The 19,201-nt window shown below is 49.5% G+C and overlaps 3 protein-coding genes across 4 annotated transcripts in view; 1 reads left to right on the plus strand and 2 right to left on the minus strand.

The window, feature by feature from the left end:
* Nucleotides 1–8,773, minus strand: part of LOC308467456 (granzyme H-like) — a 175,490-nt gene extending 166,717 nt beyond the window's left edge. For both annotated transcript variants that reach the window (XR_013981182.1, XM_080989211.1), the window contains exon 1: nucleotides 8,599–8,773. Coding sequence is in view for 1 of the 2 variants with exons in the window: in XM_080989211.1 (XP_080845337.1) it covers nucleotides 8,599–8,659 (61 nt within the window). In the remaining variant the exon portion in view is untranslated. The remainder of the gene's footprint in view (nucleotides 1–8,598) is intronic.
* LOC308467508 (kallikrein-8-like) lies at nucleotides 5,043–8,441 on the minus strand. The gene is made up of 3 exons (XM_080989300.1): nucleotides 8,315–8,441; nucleotides 7,223–7,465; nucleotides 5,043–6,164 (listed from the first exon to the last, which is right to left on the minus strand). The coding sequence occupies exons 1-3, from the start codon at nucleotides 8,357–8,359 to the stop codon at nucleotides 6,030–6,032; spliced, it is 423 nt and encodes a 140-aa protein (XP_080845426.1). The 5' UTR covers nucleotides 8,360–8,441; the 3' UTR covers nucleotides 5,043–6,029.
* A 4,845-nt stretch (nucleotides 8,774–13,618) lies between the features above and the next one.
* Nucleotides 13,619–17,098, plus strand: LOC308467455 (duodenase-1-like). The gene is made up of 5 exons (XM_080989210.1): nucleotides 13,619–13,855; nucleotides 14,121–14,271; nucleotides 14,507–14,660; nucleotides 15,192–15,443; nucleotides 16,109–17,098. Exons 1-5 carry the CDS (start codon nucleotides 13,795–13,797, stop codon nucleotides 16,241–16,243), a joined length of 753 nt encoding a protein of 250 aa, XP_080845336.1. The 5' UTR covers nucleotides 13,619–13,794; the 3' UTR covers nucleotides 16,244–17,098.
* Nucleotides 17,099–19,201: the final 2,103 nt, after the last annotated feature.

Below are 19,201 nucleotides of genomic sequence, written 5' to 3' on the forward strand. Positions count from 1 at the left end.
TTGCCAGCGCCCATTCTGCGCAGTATGCTTCGGCGCAGGGAGGGGCGGAAAAGGCCGGGGGTCACACGGCTTTTATGCTGGGGGAGGTACAGAGGCTGACCACTCCTAGATTCTGCTAGCGATTGAGCCAGACATGAACCTACGACGCTCTTCACTGTTGCACCAAGAATAAAGCCTGGAAAAGACAGGCCGGAGTCTTGCCTGCTTACTCTCGAGCAACCACACCACCTTCTGACATTGGCAACTGGCCCTGTGGGCATGCCTTTAATTTAATTGCACTACAGTCCCTGCTCCCACCTGGTTCAACGATACTGACACATAAAGGGGGCCACTTAAGAGGAGGCCCCGCCTGAGCCCCCCTGAGGCGGCCAGGTGTTCTAGGACACAGTCCTTTGGGGTAAAGCCACTTCCGAGCTAGGGAGGAGGTGGGGTTGTGGGCTTCACACCCCTCCCCACACACGCGGAATCCGCGGACACATCACCACCCCGTCCAGCCAATCGGCTGGCCCGGGAGGCGTGGCTGGCTCTATTTAGGGCGGCGCGGCCGAGGATCTCCCTCTTTCCCATGCCACAGCTGACCTGGTTTTCCCTTCCCTCCCACCCTTTAGGCTAGGCTCTCTGACATTGCTATGGACTTCGGTTGGTCGCCATCAAGGGGCTGGTAGGAATTTCTTCCAATTGGCAGATTGGCACCAGCCACTTTGTTTTCGCCTACCTCGTAGCAAACCGTCACAACTCCCAGTATGGGTGGTTAGGCATTGGTGGGGGTATTATTATGCAGATGATGGGGGGGGGAAGGAAGCACCATCACCTTCCCCCCAAAACAAAGGGTAGTCCGGTAAAGGATTCTGGGGGGCATGCTCTCGTCCTAAGCCTATGGAGGTGTGGGCCCATGGCACGCCCCCGAATGGTGACCCCGGGGGAGCTCCTAGTTGACGTGCATCAGTGGGACTCCCCCTACTGGTGGTTAACCCTTACCGGTCTTCAAGCAAGCGGACTGAAGCTGGTTAGTTGATGGGACCAATGCCTAAACCAATACCGCTCAATTCCTGTAATCAATAAAGTTGTGGCCTAATTTGACCCAATAGACATGGATGGACAAATTGTCCACTTTTATCCCTTCCAGCTTCTTCTTTTTCCCATCAGTTATCCAAATATCTGTATCAGTTTGCAGGCTTGTTTTTTTTTTTAAAGAACGGATGGAAAACTCATGAAAATTCAACAGCATTTTAATGTGAATTTCTTTGGATACACTGTATGCAATTGTATGCAATTGTATGCAATTGTGCCACAAATTCACATTTTTTTGCAAAGCAATTTGCTGTAAGATAATGCATTTTTGGCATGCTTTTTTTTAACTATTCCTTGCGTCAAAGGACACACGTTACCCCCATTAAGTGCATTCCCATAAACATGACTTGGCTGGGACCTAAACTGCAAAATCTGGAGAAATGTGAATTTTGGAGGATGACTGTTTTTGGTGTGAACCTTGTTTCAAAAAGTGTGAACTTTCAATCCAGGCTGAATATTAAATGTCTCCTCCATTCCTACAATATATCACAACAACCCACAGCCTAGGGGAGTTTTGTGAAATGGTTATTTGTGAGATGTTGTGGGTGCCAAAGTGTTTTGGATCTGCATCTAGGAAACCTAGAGGTTAGGGTGGTCTTTGGGGGGCTGATGAAATACAGAGAGGATCCCTTTAGAAATGAGATAGAGTCCTTCCCTGTTGGCTGAGAGGACGACGTCCCACATCCCTCAACCTCAGCGTTTCCGTGCGCTGCTCTGGTTCACCAGAAGCAGCTTAGTCCTGCTGGCCACATGACCCGGAAGCTGTACGCCGGTTCCCTCGGCCAATAAAGCGAGATGAGCGCCGCAACCTCAGAGTCGTCCACGACTGGACCTAATGGTCAGGGGTCCCTTTACCTTTACCTAGAGGTAAAGACCTAGTTTTCCCTGGGAAAGGAGTGTGGCAAGGGGGAAACTGCTCAGACAGGACAAGCAAGCCCTAAGTCATACTGAGAGCAGACCCGCTGAAATAACACTCATTGTGTCTCATAATATTATGGGATGCCGCCCTAGGTCTGGTTCACATTTTGAACACAAGCAGAGCTAATTTATTCTTTCTGAACTAATAACGGAACTGAAATTCGGTTACCTTTGATCACATAGTTATCTTTGGCCACTCAGTTAATATATACATAGTAGAATACGTTAGCAGAAAGAGCACCTATAAATGCATATATAGTGGTACCTGAGGTTACATACGCTTCAGGTTACATACGCTTCAAGTTATAGACTCCGTTAACCCAGAAGTAGTACCTCGGGTTAAGAACTTTGCTTCAGGATGAGAACAGAAATCGTGCTGCGGCAGCAGGAGGCCCCAATAGCTAAAGTGGTGCTTCAGGTTAAGAACAGTTTCAGGTTAAGAATGGACCTCCGGAGCGAATTCAGTACGTAACCCGAGGTACCACTCTATTGGTAAAACTGATGTACAAAAATGCATTTAATTAGGAAGACATTGCCTACCAAAATGTGTATTGTGAGAAATGTATATGGTGTCTTTTCAGTTTGCTCCTGCAAAAGAGGACATTTTTTTGATTAATCATAAAAATAATAGGGCCATAAGAAAAATTGCAGCAGGGGTGTCTAAGGATATAGGAATATTGCAGCCAGGGTGGGGGTGGCTGTTTTTAGTATATTTCAAACTAGCTGTGGTCAAACTTTCTATAGGGTGTTGTTTCTTTAGAAATCACGGGGCTGGGGACTTTTTGAGAAGTACAAGTCATTGCAATATTCTGAAGAAATAGAGAAATAGAGTATCTTTAGCAACCGTGGTCTTGATGCTTGCCCAGGTGGGAGATGCCTGGCACTTAACTCTTCAGCCTCTTGACGGACGTGGGTTTTATTACCTCTGGTGGGACAAGAGGAATCATGCAGGATCCCTTAGCACAGGGTTAAGCAAACTTTTTCACCAGGGGGCCGGTCCACCGTCCCTCAGACCTTGTGGGGGGCCAGACTATATTTTGAAAAAAGGATGAACAAATTCCTATGCCCCAGAAACAACCCAGAGATGCATTTTAAATCAAAGGACACAATCTACTCATGTAAAAACACACTGATTTCCCGGACCATCCGCAGGCCGGATTGAGAAGGCGATTGGGCCGGATTCGGCCCCCGGGCTTTAGGTTGCCTACCCATGCCTTAGCAGGATGCTCAGGCTTGTTGGATCTCCCAGCACAGACCTTCCCATCATTGAAATCTGAGGAGAACCTACAGCCAGAGATGGTGACATTGGTCTCGTAGATGCACTAATATAGGATGGGGCTATAGGATCTGGCTTACTAGCAGTACGTGTGAAAAGGATCTAGTGGGTCTTGGTGGACCACAAGCTTGACATGAGCCAACAGTGTGATGCAGCAGCAAAAAAAGCTAATGCAATTCTAGGCTGCGTCAATGGAAGTCTAGTGTCCAGATCAAGGGAAGTCATAGTCCCGCTCTATTCTGCCTTGGTCAAACCACACCTGGAATACTGTGTCCAGTTCTGGGCACCCCCTGCTCAAGGAGACCTCTGAAGGGAAGGGGGTTCATAGGCATCACCTGTGGTGAGGGTGTGTCCCTATTAGTTCCAGATGAGCAAATAAAAAATGACGAGGATGGGAAGAGCTGCTGGGACAATGTCCATCCAGTGTTCTGCCAACCAAAGCAGCACCCGTCTCTGCCAAGCCTCCTCTGACCCTGCAGCTTGCCTGACTCTTGCATGTACACCAACCGCCCTGAAAAGGCCCTGACCATCCCGAAAACCCTTTGGCCACCACAGGTCCTCTGGTGCCACCTTTGGTCCACCAAAGCTTGCTGGACTCCAGCTCCCGTCAGCTGCAGCAAACATGGCCAATGGGTGGTGAAATATACTCGGAGTCGAGAGTGGATTTCATGCTCTTTCTTCAGCTCATAGTGGTGAGGAGGAATGGAAGTTCCCCCAGAATGTCTGCTTTATATACATTATTTACACAATGGGCCCCACGGTTTGCTACGAGGTAGGCGAAAACAAAGTGGCTGGTGCCAGTCTGCCAATTGGAAGAAATTCCTACCAGCCCCTTGATGGCGACCAACCGAAGTCCATAGCAACGTCAGAGAGAATAGCCTAACGGGTGGGAGGGGAGGGAAAACCAGGTCAGCTGTGGCACGGGAAAGAGGGAGATCCTCGGCCACGCCGCCCTAAATAGAGCCAGTCACGCCTCCCGGGCCAGCCGATTGGCTGGCCGGGATGGTGATGCGTCCGAGGATTCCCCTGGTATCACGGGGGCTGAAAGCCAGCCCCCGCGTGTGAGAGGAGGGGCGTGAAGCACCCTGTCCTGCTCTTCCAGAGTTCCTGACCATGCCCAACTCCTTACCCTGGACCCTGCTTCGCCCTTGACAGACAGCCTCCAGACCCTCGACCTAGGACCGCTGAACGGTACCCCCCCCCCGGGACCAGCACACAGAATCTGGGAGTGGTTGGCCTTTGTACCTCCCCCAGCATCAAAGCTGTGTGACCCCCGGCCTTTTCCGCCCCTCCCTGCGCCGAAGCCGACTGCGCAGAATGGGCGCTGGCAAGGGCGCACTTCCCGCCTCTCCGGTATGCTCAGGCAAACAACAAAAACACGTTTGTGTGGGTGCATTAGCAGTTTATTGTGAATTACTCTTGAGATACAGAGTTGCATGCAAGTTTGCCAAACTGACGCGTCTTTGCAAAGCGATTCCCCCAAAATAAGGCATTTGGGGCAGGATCCTTTCACTGCTATGCACAATGACAGGCACACCTCATTCCAGTATCTACATTTATGTGCACTAGACTTGTCTGGAGAGCCAAACTGCAAAATTCAGAGGAGGGCGGATTTGAAAGGATGGCTGCGTTTCTGATCTTATTCTAGAAAGTGTGGATGAGGGAGGTTCAATCTTACCTTTGAGCTGAATTTAATTTCCCCTCTGTCCCTCTGGTACATCACCACAACCATTAGCCTGGAGGAGTTTTGGCATGTGAAATGGAAAACTGGTAACTTTTAAAAAAACCTTTTAAAATGCATTTTGGTGCCAAGGTCTTTTGTATGATTGCCTAGGAATCCTAGAGCCCAGACCAGTGATTTGGACATTGAGGAAATGCACAGAGCAAGTCCCCTAGGGCTGAAATGAAATACTTCCTCTTGAAGAGGGTGAGAAATTCCCACAGTCCTGACCCTGTGGTGTCCCAGAAGGCAGCGTCCAAATCTATACCAGGCTGAAGAGGGAGGATGGAGGAAGGTGGAATCATCTAAAGGGAGGTGCGGTTAATCTTTTGGCCATCCAGATGTTGATGGATGTCAACTGCAATCTCCCCGTATTGGCCCTGTTGTCTGGGGCTGATGGGAGTTGGAGTCCAACAACATCTGGAAGGTGACAGGTCCGCCTCCCCTGACCCAGAGGACGAGGAGGAGATCTGTGGAACTTTGGTCAGTCCAGACATTTGGACAACGGTGGAGAACCTTTGGTCCTCCAAAGGTTGCTGGACTCCCATCAACTGCAGCAAACATGGCCACTGGCCAGGGATAACGGGAGTTGCATTTCAGCAGCATCGAGAAGGCCAGAGGTCCCTTTTCCCTGCCTTAGGAGAAACCAGGTAGGGTAGGAGGAGGTGCTTCAGGGTGTCAGACGCGTATGGCGCTCTGAGAGATTGTTCCGGCCGTCTGGGGACAGGGAGAGAGAAGGGACAGAACAGTTCTAAAGGAGAAGACGGGCACCTTTTTCAGATGAGAGAGATGGAGCAGTGAAGGTCGGGGGAAGAGGTATGATGGGGAACACGGTCAGGGAAAGGAGGCGAGCGGTTTTCTTGAAGGGGATGGGGAGGGACTGAAGGAACTTGTGGAAACCAAATCGTGTACGGAACACCTGATACTTTTGCAGCTGTTGAGGGGGGTCAGTGTGTGTGTGGTTGCAGGATTCAAGCCAAACGGCTTATGTAGCAAGCAGAAGCATTAAAGGCGAGAAGAAGAAGGAGGTCTTCCTTCTTCTCTTCACTTGGCCATGGTTTTCTTGATCCAAGGAAGGTACTGGGCGATGCGAGTGTAAACGGCAGGAGGGCAAGGGTTGCTGTAGGAGAGGATTCCATGCGCTACGCCGTTGCACACCAAAGGATCACCCATCTCCCCCTGTGGAAGGAAGGAAACAAAGATGGCAAGTGGGGGAAGATTTGGCTCCACCTCAAGGAGGACTTGAATTGCAACAAGATAGGCAAACCTGCCAATTCCTGTTTCTCTCTTGTTTTGAATTTTCCTGATATTTAATCTCGGCTCCCCACTTTTGTACATCGCTTCATAGTTTTCTCTGAGTCCACACACAAATACATATTGTATTGACAGGCTTCCTTCTCCTGTAAGGAGCTCAAATATGGCTTCCCTTCCTCTCCCTGTCATCCAGAAAACAACCCTGTGAGGTAGGCCAGGCTGGGAGCTAGTTACTAGGCCCCAGGGTCACTTGGGGAGCTGTGTGGCTGGGGATTGGCATGCACATGTTTCCTGAGATTCCTGCATGACAGGGGAGCGGACCCCCCCACCCTTGGGGGTCCCTTCAAACTCTACATTTCTATGATTCCACCATCTATGTTGGGGGGGCATTCAGCTCTTGGAGGCTCAGCCCTGAGGCACCGAAATGAAGAGCAGCAATCCCCATCTGCCCAGTGACGGACCTCTGCCCACGTCCATTTTGCTGGAGAAGAGGCTTATCCCCTTTCGTCGCTTGGCTCCAGCTGTGGCAGCATCTGCAGCTGTGGCTGAGTGGGAGACAACCCCGTCCGAAACCGTGACAATGCTGAGCTAATCATTCAAACCCATGAGGACTGGAATCTTCATTTGGTTAAAACCAGAGCTAACTGATAGAGCACTTGCCTGGCGTGCAGAATGTCCCAATGGCATCCCCAGGTAGGGCTAAAAATGTCTACTGCTGTTTGCCAGAGTAGGCATTACTGAGCTGTTCCTATGCATCTCCCGGGGCGAGGGAAGGGAAAGCTAATTTCCTAGGTTTCTATTTATTATTAAGTTTCCATGCATACATACATACATACACATTCTACGTATTTTCCTCCACCGGTTCCCACCGCCGCTTCCTATTTTCCCTTTTCCATGCTGCGGATCCTGTCCAATAACAGGACGGTGCTCCTCCTGCTCCCCTGCTTCTGGTCCTGCCGCCTGCCGTTTCTGCTGACGCTTACCTCCGTAAATGACTGAGTCTGATGGCCTGCGCAGATCTTTCCACGGTCGATCTTGGGATAGAACTTCTGGCACTTGCGTCGGTCATAGATGCTGGCGTTGGCCGCATAGAGCATATATGGGCAATTTTTCTCATTCGGGCTCCAGCCGGCCACAGTGCAGTGCGTCCCCTCAGAGAGGTCTCTGCTAGATGTTGGCAATGGCAGGATGCGAATGTTTTCATTCAGACGAACCTTTGACTGCAGCTGGGGAAAGGACAGGGAGATGAGGCTGAAATGAGCGCCTTCGCGTTGCAATAGGAAGCCCTTGAAACCTGTTCCTTTATGAATGCAGAACTGCGTTCATAATACAGTGGTACCTCAGGTTACATAGGCTTCAGGTTACATACGCTTCAGGTTACAGACTCCGCTAACCCAGAAATATTGCTTCAGGTTAAGAACTTTGCTTCAGGATGAGAACAGAAATCGTGCTCCAGTGGCACGGTGGCAGCGGGAGGCCCCATTAGCTAAAATGGTACTTCAGGTTAAGAACAGTTTCAGGTTAAGAATGGACCTCCGGAACAAATTAAGTACTTAACCTGAGATACCACTGTAATGAACTCTAATAAATCGTGAGAGTCCCATGGACTGCAAGAAGATCCAACCTCTCCATTCTGAAGGAAATCAGCCCTGAGTGCTCACTGGAAGGACAGATCCTGAAGCTGAGGCTCCAAGACTTTGGCCACCTTAGGAGAAGAGAAGACTCCCTGGAAAAGACCCTGATGTTGGGGAAGGTGGAGGGCACAAGGAGAAGGGGACGACAGAGGACGAGATGGTGGGACAGTGTTCTTGAAGCTACCAGCATGAGTTTAATTAAACTGCGGGAGGCAGTGGAAGACAGGAGGGCCTGGCGTGCTCTGGTCCAGGGGGTCACGAAGAGTCGGACACGACTAAATGACTAAACAACAACAACAACAATAAATAGTGATAATAATCTGATCATACTAATGATCAAAGAGCTGGATTCAGCTGAACGAGTCCATTATATTTCGCGCCTTCAGAATCGCTGCCCTCGGGGGTGCTTGCAGAGTGAGAAAAATGCTTGGGGTGAGATACCTTGAGCAGATGGATATCATTTGAAAAGGTGATGTCCTTAGGCATAAACTTTGGATGCCGGTAGACGTGGGCCACACTGTAATTTTCGCCGACATATTTGAGGTCATGTGCTCCCAGGACAACCTTATCAAAACTGGAAACAAAGCAACAGTCAGGGTCAGAGATCCCAAGAATCAATGCTCTCCCAATCCCTGTGCAAAAGACCAGCCTCCACCCCACGGCCCTTAATAACAAATTATTAGTAGTAGTAGAAATGGGCTCGTGAGTTAGCGGGCTTTACTCACCTGTTTGGGCTAAGGAGAAGAACAGGAGCAGTAGCAGGAGAACCTGGCGGAGTCTCCACATCTTGATGTTTGCCAAGGAGGGAGATGTCTGGCGCTTAACTCTTCAGCCTCTTGACTCCGTAGCTTTTATTACGTCCACCCTCTGGACCCCACCTTCCCCAGGAAGCCACAATCTAGACTTGAGATCTGATGGGCAAATCTTTAGTACCCCACCCACCCATCGATGGCAATCAGATAGCAAGACAGTTAGTGGGGTTTTGTTTTGTTGGGGCCAGATAAGGAGGCTGGGAAAGGGGAAACAGAGTGAACCCTTAGTGTTGAAATAGTTTTGGGGGTGTGTGCAAAGATTGGGGTGCTGCCTCGCTGTATGCAGAGAAACTCTCCCTTACCAATAGAAAGGCATCATGCCGAATCTAAATCCGGACACGGGAATCCAAGCCGCCTGACCTTCCCTTTGGAGGTGGGTTGGCAAGGAGGGCCGTTGTCGAGTCATCACCTGCGTACAATGGTACCTTGGTTTGCATACATCTTGGTTTGCATATGTTTTGGATTACAAACACGTCAACCCCGGAAATGCGTGTCCCGGTTTGCAACCTCTTTTTGGATTACAACCCATTTTTGGGGATTACGAACACGTTTTTTTTGGAGGCCCCATTAGCAAAAGCGCACCTTGGGTTACAACCTGTTTTGGTTTACAAACAGACCTCCGAAACAGATTATGGTTGTAAACCAAGGTAGCTCAGCCTGTGATAGTAAAGGTAAAGGGACCCCTGCCCATTAGGTCCAGTTGTGGCCAACTCTGGGGTTGCGGCGCTCATCTCGCTTTATTGGTTGAGGAAGCCAGCGTACAGCTTCCGGGTCATGTGGCCAGCAGGACTAAGCCGCTTCTGGCGAACCAGAGCAGTGCACGGAAACGCTGTTTACCTTCCCGCCGGAGCCGTACCTATTTATCTACTTGCACTTTGACGTGCTCTCAAACTGCTAGGTGGGCAGGAGCAGGACGGGAGCTCACCCCGTCGCAGGGATTCGAACCGCCGACCTTGTGATCGGCAAGTCCTTGGCTCTGTGGTTTAACCCACAGCACCAAAAGGCCTGCACTACCTGATGCCGACGAAGCTAAAATTCCATCTTTGGTCCCGGTATGGGGCAGCTGCATTGCAGGTGGTTGGAACAGATGATTCTCAGGGTCCCAGCTCTACGATTCTATAGTTCTACAAGTCACGAACTTATGAGCACCTTGAATGGGGCCCGGAAACCTGGAATTGGCAAAGCTGCCCATCTCTCGCAGTTGCTCATGGAAGCTGGAGGAGAACAACATCCAGAGAGCGGAAGGTTCTTAACCCCTGGACAAATGGGATGATGGCGGTCACAACAGCATGAAGGGTATTGCTGGAACATAAGCTTAACGTGAATCAACAGTGTTATGCAGTGGCAAAAAAAAGCTAACACTATTCTAGGCTGCATCAACAGAAGATCAGTGGTACCTTGGTTCTCAAAGATGAATGTTAGAAACTGGGAGGTGAGCTCCAGAGTTTCACTATGCAGTGCTAAAAGATGGCCTGCTTTTGCTCTGTGCTGAATCTTTCCACATTCCTCCTCGCCAGTCCCAATGGCCATCATCCATCGCGGACCATGTCCTTTTCTAACTAGAGGTTCCCAGAATGGAAACAGGGACCTTCTGCATGCAAAGCAGGGGATCTACCACCAAGCTCCCCATATCAAAGATTTTACTGGCAGCTGCTGTCCCTTGCAATGGGTGGCACATAAATCAAGGAGCCCAACAGCTGGTCAGGCACAGAGACAGCTCATCCTAGTTTCCTCTCCATCCTGCTCTCTGCTGAGTTCCGCAAGGGGCAACACAAGAGCTACAAGCATGGCAAGCGAGCACATGCTTCACACTGTTATGACCGCCATCATCCCATTTGTTAGGGACCTCTGACCCCCCAGATGTTGTTCTTCTGTAGTTCCCATCAGCCCCAGAGATGGATGAGCAGCTCTGCCAATTCCGGGTTCAATCCGTTTCTCCTTTCCCCAGTCTCCTTATATGGCACCAACAGAACCAAACCGCACAAATCGTTTTGCTATCTGGTTACCATCGATGGGTGGAGGTGGGGTCTGTCACATGGATGGAGAGAAAAGATAAATGTGTTGAAATCCGCCTATCAGATCTCAAGTCTAGATTGCGGCTTCCGGGCGAAGGTGGAGTCCAGAGGGTGGAGGTAGTGAAAGCTGCAAGGGTTAAGATGCTGAAGAGTTAAGATCAGGCATCTCCCTCCTTGGCAAGCATCAAGATGTGGAAATTCTGACAACCTCTTCTACTCCATCTCTTTGGCCCGGATGGATGACCAAAGCAACAACCCACCCATTATCCCTGGCCATTGGCCATTTTTGCTGCAGTTGATGGGAGTCCAGCAACTTTTGGAGGACCAAAGGTTCCCCACCGTTGTCCAAATGTCTGGACTGACCAAAGTTCCACAGATCTCCTCCTCGTCCTCTGGATCAGGGGAGGCGAACCTGTCACCTTCCAGATGTTGTTGGACTCCAACTCCCATCAGCCCCAGACAACAGGGCCAATACGGGGCGACTGGAGTTGACACCCATCAACATCTGGATGGCCAATAGATTAACCGCACCTTCCTTCAGATGATTCCACCTTCCTCCATCCTTCCTCTTCAGCCTGGTATAGATTTGGACTTTGCGTTCTGGGACACCAGAGGGCCAGGACTGTGGGAATTTCTCACCCTGTTCAAGAGGAGATATTTCATTTCAGCCCTAGGGGACTTCCTCTGTGCATTTCCACGATGTCCAATACACTGGTCTGAGCTCTAGGATTCCTAGACAATCATACAAAAGACCTTGGCACCAAAATGCATTTAAAAAGGGGGCGGGCAGTTAAAAGTTACCAGTTGGGAATAAGATCCAAAACACAGCCATCTTTTAAAATTCACCCTCCTCTGAATTTTGCAGTTCAGCTCTCCAGGCAAGTTTAGTGCACAAAAATTCAGATACTGGAATGAGGTGTGTCTATCAGTGTGCGTAGCACTGCCAGGAAACAGGGAATTGTGTTCACATGTGGTGGGGGTGTAAATATGTACAATTTTTCTGACAAAGGGAGTTTAAGGAAATAACAGAAACCACTGAGTTAAAGCTGACCGAAAGTCCAGAGGAAAATTCAACAGCATTTTAATGTGAATTTCTTTTGATACACACTTTTATATGCAATTGTGCCAAATATTCACATTTTCTGCAAACCAATTTGCCCTAAGATAATATATTTTTGGTATGCTTTTTTAAAAACCATAAGGTAAAGGTAAGGGGACCCCTGACCATTAGGTCCAGTCGTGGCCGAATCTGGGGTTGCGACGCTCATCTCGCTTTATTGACCGAGGGAGCCGGCGTACAGCTTCCGGGTCATGTGGCCAGCATGACAGAGCAGCACACGGAAACGCCGTTTACCTTCCCGCCAGAGCGGTACCTATTGATCTACTTGCACTGGCGTGCTTTCGAACAGCTAGGTGGGCAGGAGCAGGGACCGAGCAACAGGAGCTCACCCTGTCGCGGGGATTCGAACCGCTGACCTTCTGATCGGCAAGTCCTAGGCTCTGCGGTTTAAACCACAGCGCCAGCTGCACCCCTATTACATGCACTATTACATTAAAACTATTAAAACTATTACATGCACACAAAATCTGGAGAAATGTTAATTTTGGAGGATGACTGTTTTTGGTGTGAACCTTGTTTCGGAAAGTGTGAGTGAGGGAGGTTCAACTTTCAATCCAGGCTGAATATTAAATGTCTCCTCCATTCCTACAATATATCACAACAACCCACAGCCTAGGGGAGTTTTGTGAAATGGTTATTTGTGAGATGTTGTGGGTACCAAAATGTTTTGGATCTGCATCTAGGAATCCTAGAGATTAGAATGGTCTGGGGGAGGGCTGATGAAATGCAGAGAGGATCCTCTTAGAAATGGGATAAAGTCCTTCCCTGTTGGCTGAGAGGACGACGTCCCACATCCCTCAACCTCAAGTGGCTCAACCTGACCTTGTCCCAAAATGCAGGTTTCAATGGAAGGTCTGCGGGGCTCTGGAAGGAGGAGCCAGAGGAATCTTCTAAAGCAGTAAGTGCCGCCCCATGGTGTGCCATTTTGTCACCCCTCAGGGATGACACCCAGGGTAGGCCGCACCCCCCTTCCCATGCCCTTGAGGGCAGGTATAAGTAGACTGGCATCTGCCCATGTCTGTTTTGCTGGACAGGAGAAGGATCCCTCAGAAGGGTGGGATCCATAACGAGGAAGCTCTCCCACTTCTGATCCTGTCACTTGCAGCTTCTGCTGACTCACCATGAAATCAGTCTCTGGCTTGTCGGATCTTCCAGCACAGACCTTCCCATCATTGAGATTAGGATATGGCTTCCCATACTGCCTGCAGTCAGAGATGGCTGGTGACCAGTCTTTGTAAACTGTTGGCTCATGTTCAGTTTGTGCTCCACCAAGACCCCTAGATCCTTTCCACATGTACTGCTAGTAAGCCAGGTGTCCCCTATCCTATATTTGTGCGTCTGAATCCAGTCGCTCATCAAACCGTAACATGTAAGACCATATGACTTCAGCGCAGAACCACCCCACCTCAAGTCTCTTGATCAGTTCACAAAACAGATGGGAAAGTCTCTTTGCGCCTTTCAACCAAGCGGCCACAGAAACCATTAGGAATCCAGTGTCCTGTCACAAAGTAGGGCAGTATACAAATTTAATTAATTAATTAATTAATTTCGAGGAGGAGGAAGAAGAAGAAGAAGAAGAAGAAGAAGAAGAAGAAGAAGAAGAAGAAGAAGAAGAAGAAATTAATAGTAATAGCCACTCGAGTGTATCGAAAGCTGGTCTATGATTTTGTTTGAATGAATTACATTATCTTCACTCCTCTGATTTCGTTTGCTTAAAAAGTCTCCAATTCTGGGATCACTCTGTTTCTCATTTTTCCCAATCTCCCAATCTCCCCATCTGACTATCTGATTGCTGTTCGTGGTGGGATCAGCCACGTGGCTAGTGAGAAACGATAAGCCTGCCTATCAGATCTCAAGTCCAGATTGTGGCTTCCTAGGGAAGGTGGAGTCCAGAGGCTGGAGGTCATAAAAGCCACAGGGTCGAGAGGCTGAAGAGTTAAGCTCCAGGCATCTCCCTCCTTGGCAAGCATCAAGATGTGGAGACTCCGCCAGGCTCTTCTGCTACTGCTCCTGTCCTTCTCCTCAGCCCAAACAGGTGAGTAAAAGCACCATGGCAGATGATACACCATGGCGTTTCTCCTCCCTGAAATCTTCCTCCCATTCAAAAGCGCAAAGGGGGTCTTCCTAGGCTCCTCTTTGCTTTCGCTTTGCTAACTTCCTTGCTAGGAAAACCCATTGTAAGCTCATCGGAACAGTGAACCGTCCTTTTTGCTCCTTCAATAACATTGAATGTGTGGAGGACACCCCAGAACATGCAAGGAGGAGGAGAAGGAGCTGATCTCTGCATACGGTTCTTGCAGATCCATTGCGGAGTCAGATTGTTGGGGGCCATGAAGCCCAGCCCCACTCCAGACCCTACATGGCTGCCTTGAAGTATCACAATGGGAGATTGGGCTGTGGCGGATTCCTCGTGGCACCCCAGTGGGTAATGACGGCTGCGCACTGCAATGGGTAAGTCTCACTAATCCCTCCTTGATTTTTAGCAGGGATGGTCACAGAATCATAGAATTGTATAGTTGGAAGGGACTGCAAGGGTCATTTGGTCAGCTAAAGCACCCAAGACAGATGACCACCTAATCATCAAGGTGCACAGCTGGTTGTATGGAGGGAGCCTGGTCTTTTGCACGGGGGCCAGGAGGGGATTGAGTCCTAGGATCTCTGACACTAACTGATTCTCTGTTTCCAGCAACTATAGGGTCACCTTGGGGGCACATAACATCTCCAATAAAGAACCCTCTCAGCAAGAGTTCAGGATTGAGGCTAGCTACACACACCCAAAATATAAAAGATATAACGAAGATAACAAACTCATCTTATACAACGATATCCGTCTGCTCAAGGTAGCTTGCTCCAAGCAATCTCTCCTTCTATCTTTCCCCCGAGGTCAGTGATCTTGAAGGCAGAAGGAGCCAAGGCTCTCCTAACCGTCCCAATGTGTGCAGCAAAATGAACTAGATTTTGTGCAGTTTACCCTGGCATTGGATGACCAAAAGTCTCTTCCGTAGCAGCCCAGAAATCATTAAATTCGGAGTAGGCAGTTGCTTGTAGGAGTTTTTATCTAATTCTGGGAATGTTTTTTCTAAAAGCGATTTCAGTTGTATTCTTTTGGTATTGAAATGTTTGCCAGAAAGCAGATTTGGGAATGCAGTGGAGAAGCCCCATTGCAGTCTCAAGACTCTTGCTGGTACAACCATCCAGTTAAACGTGCGCCATTAATATTATCCATACCGTAATATTATCATTCTGTATTATCAATACAGTCTGCTCCTTTTTTGCCCAAAGTTCCCCATTTTAGAGGCACCAGACTCCCCCAAGGGTTTCCTCAAGCAACACTAAACCAATGAGCTCTCTCCCATCTCTCCTTTCCGCAGCTGAATTCCAAGGCTACTCTGAATGGATATGTCCAGATCCTGCGCTTGCCCAAATTCGACCGTGACCTCTCCCATGGGACCCCCTGCAGCGTGGCAGGATGGGGCCGGGTTTACAAAGACTGGTCACCAGACACTCTCTACGAGACCAATGTTGCCATCTACGACCGTGGGTTGTGCAGTCGGCGGTATTCACATCTCAATTATGGGAAGATCTGCGCCGGGAGACCCGACGAGCCTGAAGATACTTTCAAGGTGAGAGCCAGCAGAAGCAGCAAGTGACAGGATCGGGCGGGGGTTATGGATCCCACCCTTCTGAGGGATCGTTCACTTCTCCAGGAAAATGGACATGGGCTTGTATTCTGCTAAGGGCTCCGGCCCACTTTCGCTTGTCCCTCTGCTTTCCCGGGGGGGGGGTGTCACTCCTTAGCGCTCAATTGGAGCAATCGGCCATCAAGCTTTGCATGGATTGCCGTTTGTTCCGATTTAGAACTTAAATAGTGGGTTTTCCTGGGAAAGGAAGGAGTGGACGAGCCCCAAGTCGTACTGAGAGTAGATCGACTAGTAACCTGGCAGTTTGCCCTGGTTCAAGAAGAAGAAGAAGAAGAGTTTGGATTTGATATCCCACCTTTCACTCCCCTTAAGGAGTCTCAAAGCGGCTAACATTCTCCTTTCCCTTCCTCCCCCACAACAAACCCTCTGGGGCTGAGAGACTTCAGAGAAGTGTGACTGGCCCAAGGTCACCCAGCAGCTGCATGTGGAGGAGCGAGGAATCGAACCCGGTTCACCAGATTACGAGTCCACCGCTCTTAACCACTACACCACGCTGGCTCACGCTGGTTCAAGCGCGAGAGTTGACCACAATGTGGATCCAAATCTTCCCCCAGTTGCCATCTTTGTTCTCTCTTTCCTCTCCACAGGGAGATTCGGGTGGCCCTTTAGTGTGTGATGGCGTGGCACAAGGAATCGTCTCGTATGGCAAGCCCTGCCCTCCTGGAGTTTACACTCGAGTCTCCCAGTACCTTGACTGGATCAAGGAAACCATGAGGTCCTGAAGAGAAGAGACGTCAGTAACGCTATATTTGCTTTTGCTTTCCCATGCGTGTTCTTGCATGAATAACCTGCTTGGCTTGCATTCTGCAACAAAACACACACACACACACACACACACACAGAGAGAGAGAGAGAGAGATGTTTCATACAGGATGGGGTTTGGGCAAGTTCCTTCACTGCCTCCCATCCCCTTGAAGAAAATCCTTCTTTCCACCCTTGTTTGCATTAAAATCCTCTTCAGCCTGGTATCAATTCGGACGCTGCCTTCTGGGACACCGCAGGGTCAGGACTGTGGGAATTTCTCACCCTGTTCCAGATGAGATATTTCATTTCAGCCCTAGGGGACTTCCTCTGTGCATTTCCTTGATGTCCAAATCACTGGTCTGAGCTCAGGGATTCCTAGACAATCATACGAAACACCTTGGCACCAAATGCATTTAAAAAGGGGGGGGGGGTGTTAAAAGTTACCAGTTTACCATTTCACATGCCAAACTCCTCCAGGCTAATGGTGGTGGTGATGTACCAGAGGGACAGAGGGGAAATTAAATTCAGCTCAAAGGTAACATTGAACCTCCCTCATTCACACTTTCAGGAATAAGATTTGAAACACAGCCATCTTTTCAAATTCGCCCTCCTCTGAATTTTGCAGTTTGGCTCTCCAGGCGAGTTTAGTGCACAAAAATGCAGATACTGGAATGAGGTGTGTCTTTCAGTGTGCGTAGCAGCGAAAGGAGCCTGCCCCAAATGCCTTATTTTGGGGGAACTGCTTTGCAAAAGATGTGCTAGTTTGGCAAACTTGCATGCAACTCTGTAGCTCAAGATTAATTCACAATAAACTGCTAATGCATCCACACAAATGTGGTTTTTTGAATTACAAGCTGATGTGTATGTGTGGTGTATTGAACTGAAGAGGGGGAAGATGAGAAACTGGGAGACACCCCCATGGACAGATTCCCCCCTCCCTAGTTGTGGACTTGTGGGGAGGGGAGGGTTTGAAATCAGGAGCTTTTTATGAGATCCCCACTAATCTGTCTACTCTTCTGCACGCAGGGCTGGGGCTCCACCCCCAAAGCCTCTCTCTCCAAATCAGAGATTTGGCCTGTTTCAGTGCTGGCTTCTTGCACTGGGACTTGCTGGCATCCATCTGTCTCAGGAGACGACATACCCTCCCACCTTCCTCAGGGGCAAATAGGCCTGGGCTTTGAGGCTCTGCTTCTTCCCCAGTGTCAGGTGGCTATGGCAGGTGCCCAGTTCCACCTCCAGCCCAACCACTTTCTCCCGCAGGGTCACCACCTCAGAGCCTGGTGGTTCCAGGGCTTCGGTTCTCCTTCAGCTTCACCATCTGCCCCCATAAAGCTCCTCCTCCTCCTTGGCTGGAGCAGGGAGTTCAAGCTGGTACACACCGCTATCCCCCTATTTTATCTTCCAACGACACCATGAGGTAGGAGTTGGACCGAGGGGTGCAAGAGACCGAAGGTGGCACCCTTCTGAGTTGCTGTTGTTTAGTCATTTAGTCGTGCCAGACTCTTCGTGACCCCAGGGACCAGAGCACGCCAGGCACTCCTGTCTTCCACTGCCTCCCGCAGTTTGGTCAAACTCATGCTGGTTTCTTCGAGAACACTCTCCCACCATCTCGTCCTCTGTCGTCCCCTTCTCCTTGTGCCCTCCATCTTTCCCAACATCAGGGTCTTTTCCAGGGAGTCTTCTCTTCTCATGAGGTGGCCAAAGTCTTGGAGTCTCAGCTTCAGGATCTGTCCTTCCAGTGAGCACTCAGGGCTGATTTCCTTCAGAATGGATCGGTTTGATCTTCTCGCAGACCATGGGACTCTCAAGAGTCTCCTCCAGCACCAGAATTCAAAAGCATTTATTCTTCGGCGATCAGCCTTCTTTATGGTCCAGCTCTCACTTCCATACGTCACTACTGGGAAAATCATAGCTTGAACTATACGGACCTTTGTTGGCAAGGTGATGTCTCTGCTTTTTAAGATGCTGAGAGCTTAATACTTCTCAGTATCCCCACTGAGAAAGGCCCTCTGGTACTGTATCTTCCCCCAATCGCCACATCCTCGTGCCATCTTTAATAAAATAATAATAATAACAATAATAATAATAATAATAATAATAATAATAATAATAATAATAATATATTACTCATACCCTGCCCATCTGCCCAGGCCTCCTCAGCCACTCTGGGCGGCTCCCAACAGAATATTAAAAACACGATAAAACATTAAAAAATATCCCTAAACAGGGCTGCCTTCAGATGTCTTCTAAAAGTCGGATAGTTGTTTATTTCCTTGACATCTGATGGGAGGGCGTTCCACAGGGTGCCACCACCGAGAAGACCCTCTGCCTGGTTCCCTGTAACCTCACTTCTTGCAGGGAGGGAACCGCCAGAAGGCTCTTGGAGCTGGACCTCAGTGTCCGGGATGGATGATGGGGGTGGAGATGCTCCTTCAGGTATACTGGGCTGAGACTGTTAAGGTCAGCACCAACACTTTGAATTTTCTCGGAAACATACTGGGAGCCAACGTAGGTCTTTCAGGATTGGTGTTATATGGTCTCGGCGACCGCTCCCAGTCCCCAGTCTAGCTGCTGCATTCTGGATTGGTTGTAGTTCCTGGGTCACCTTCAAAGGTAGCCCCACGTAGAGCGCATGTCAGTAGTCCAAGTGGGAGATAACCAGCCTTCTCAGCCCTTCAGGGACAATGTGCAACTGGTGACACCCCAAGCTATCTGCCACGAGCAAGATCTGCCACCTTTGCCTGTTGCTCAGTCCCTGCTCCTGCCCACCTAGCAGTTTAAAAGCACGTCAAAGTGCAAGTAGATAAATAGGTACTGCTCTGGCGGGACGGCAAACGGCGTTTCCGTGCGCTGCTCTGGTTCGCCAGAAGTGGCTTAGTCCTGCTGGCCACATGACCCGGAAGCTGTACGCCGGCTCCCTCGGCCAGTAAAGCGAG

Source organism: Podarcis pityusensis (genome assembly GCF_964106645.2).
Source record: "Podarcis pityusensis genome assembly, chromosome: 18".
Taxonomy (NCBI): domain Eukaryota; kingdom Metazoa; phylum Chordata; class Lepidosauria; order Squamata; family Lacertidae; genus Podarcis; species Podarcis pityusensis.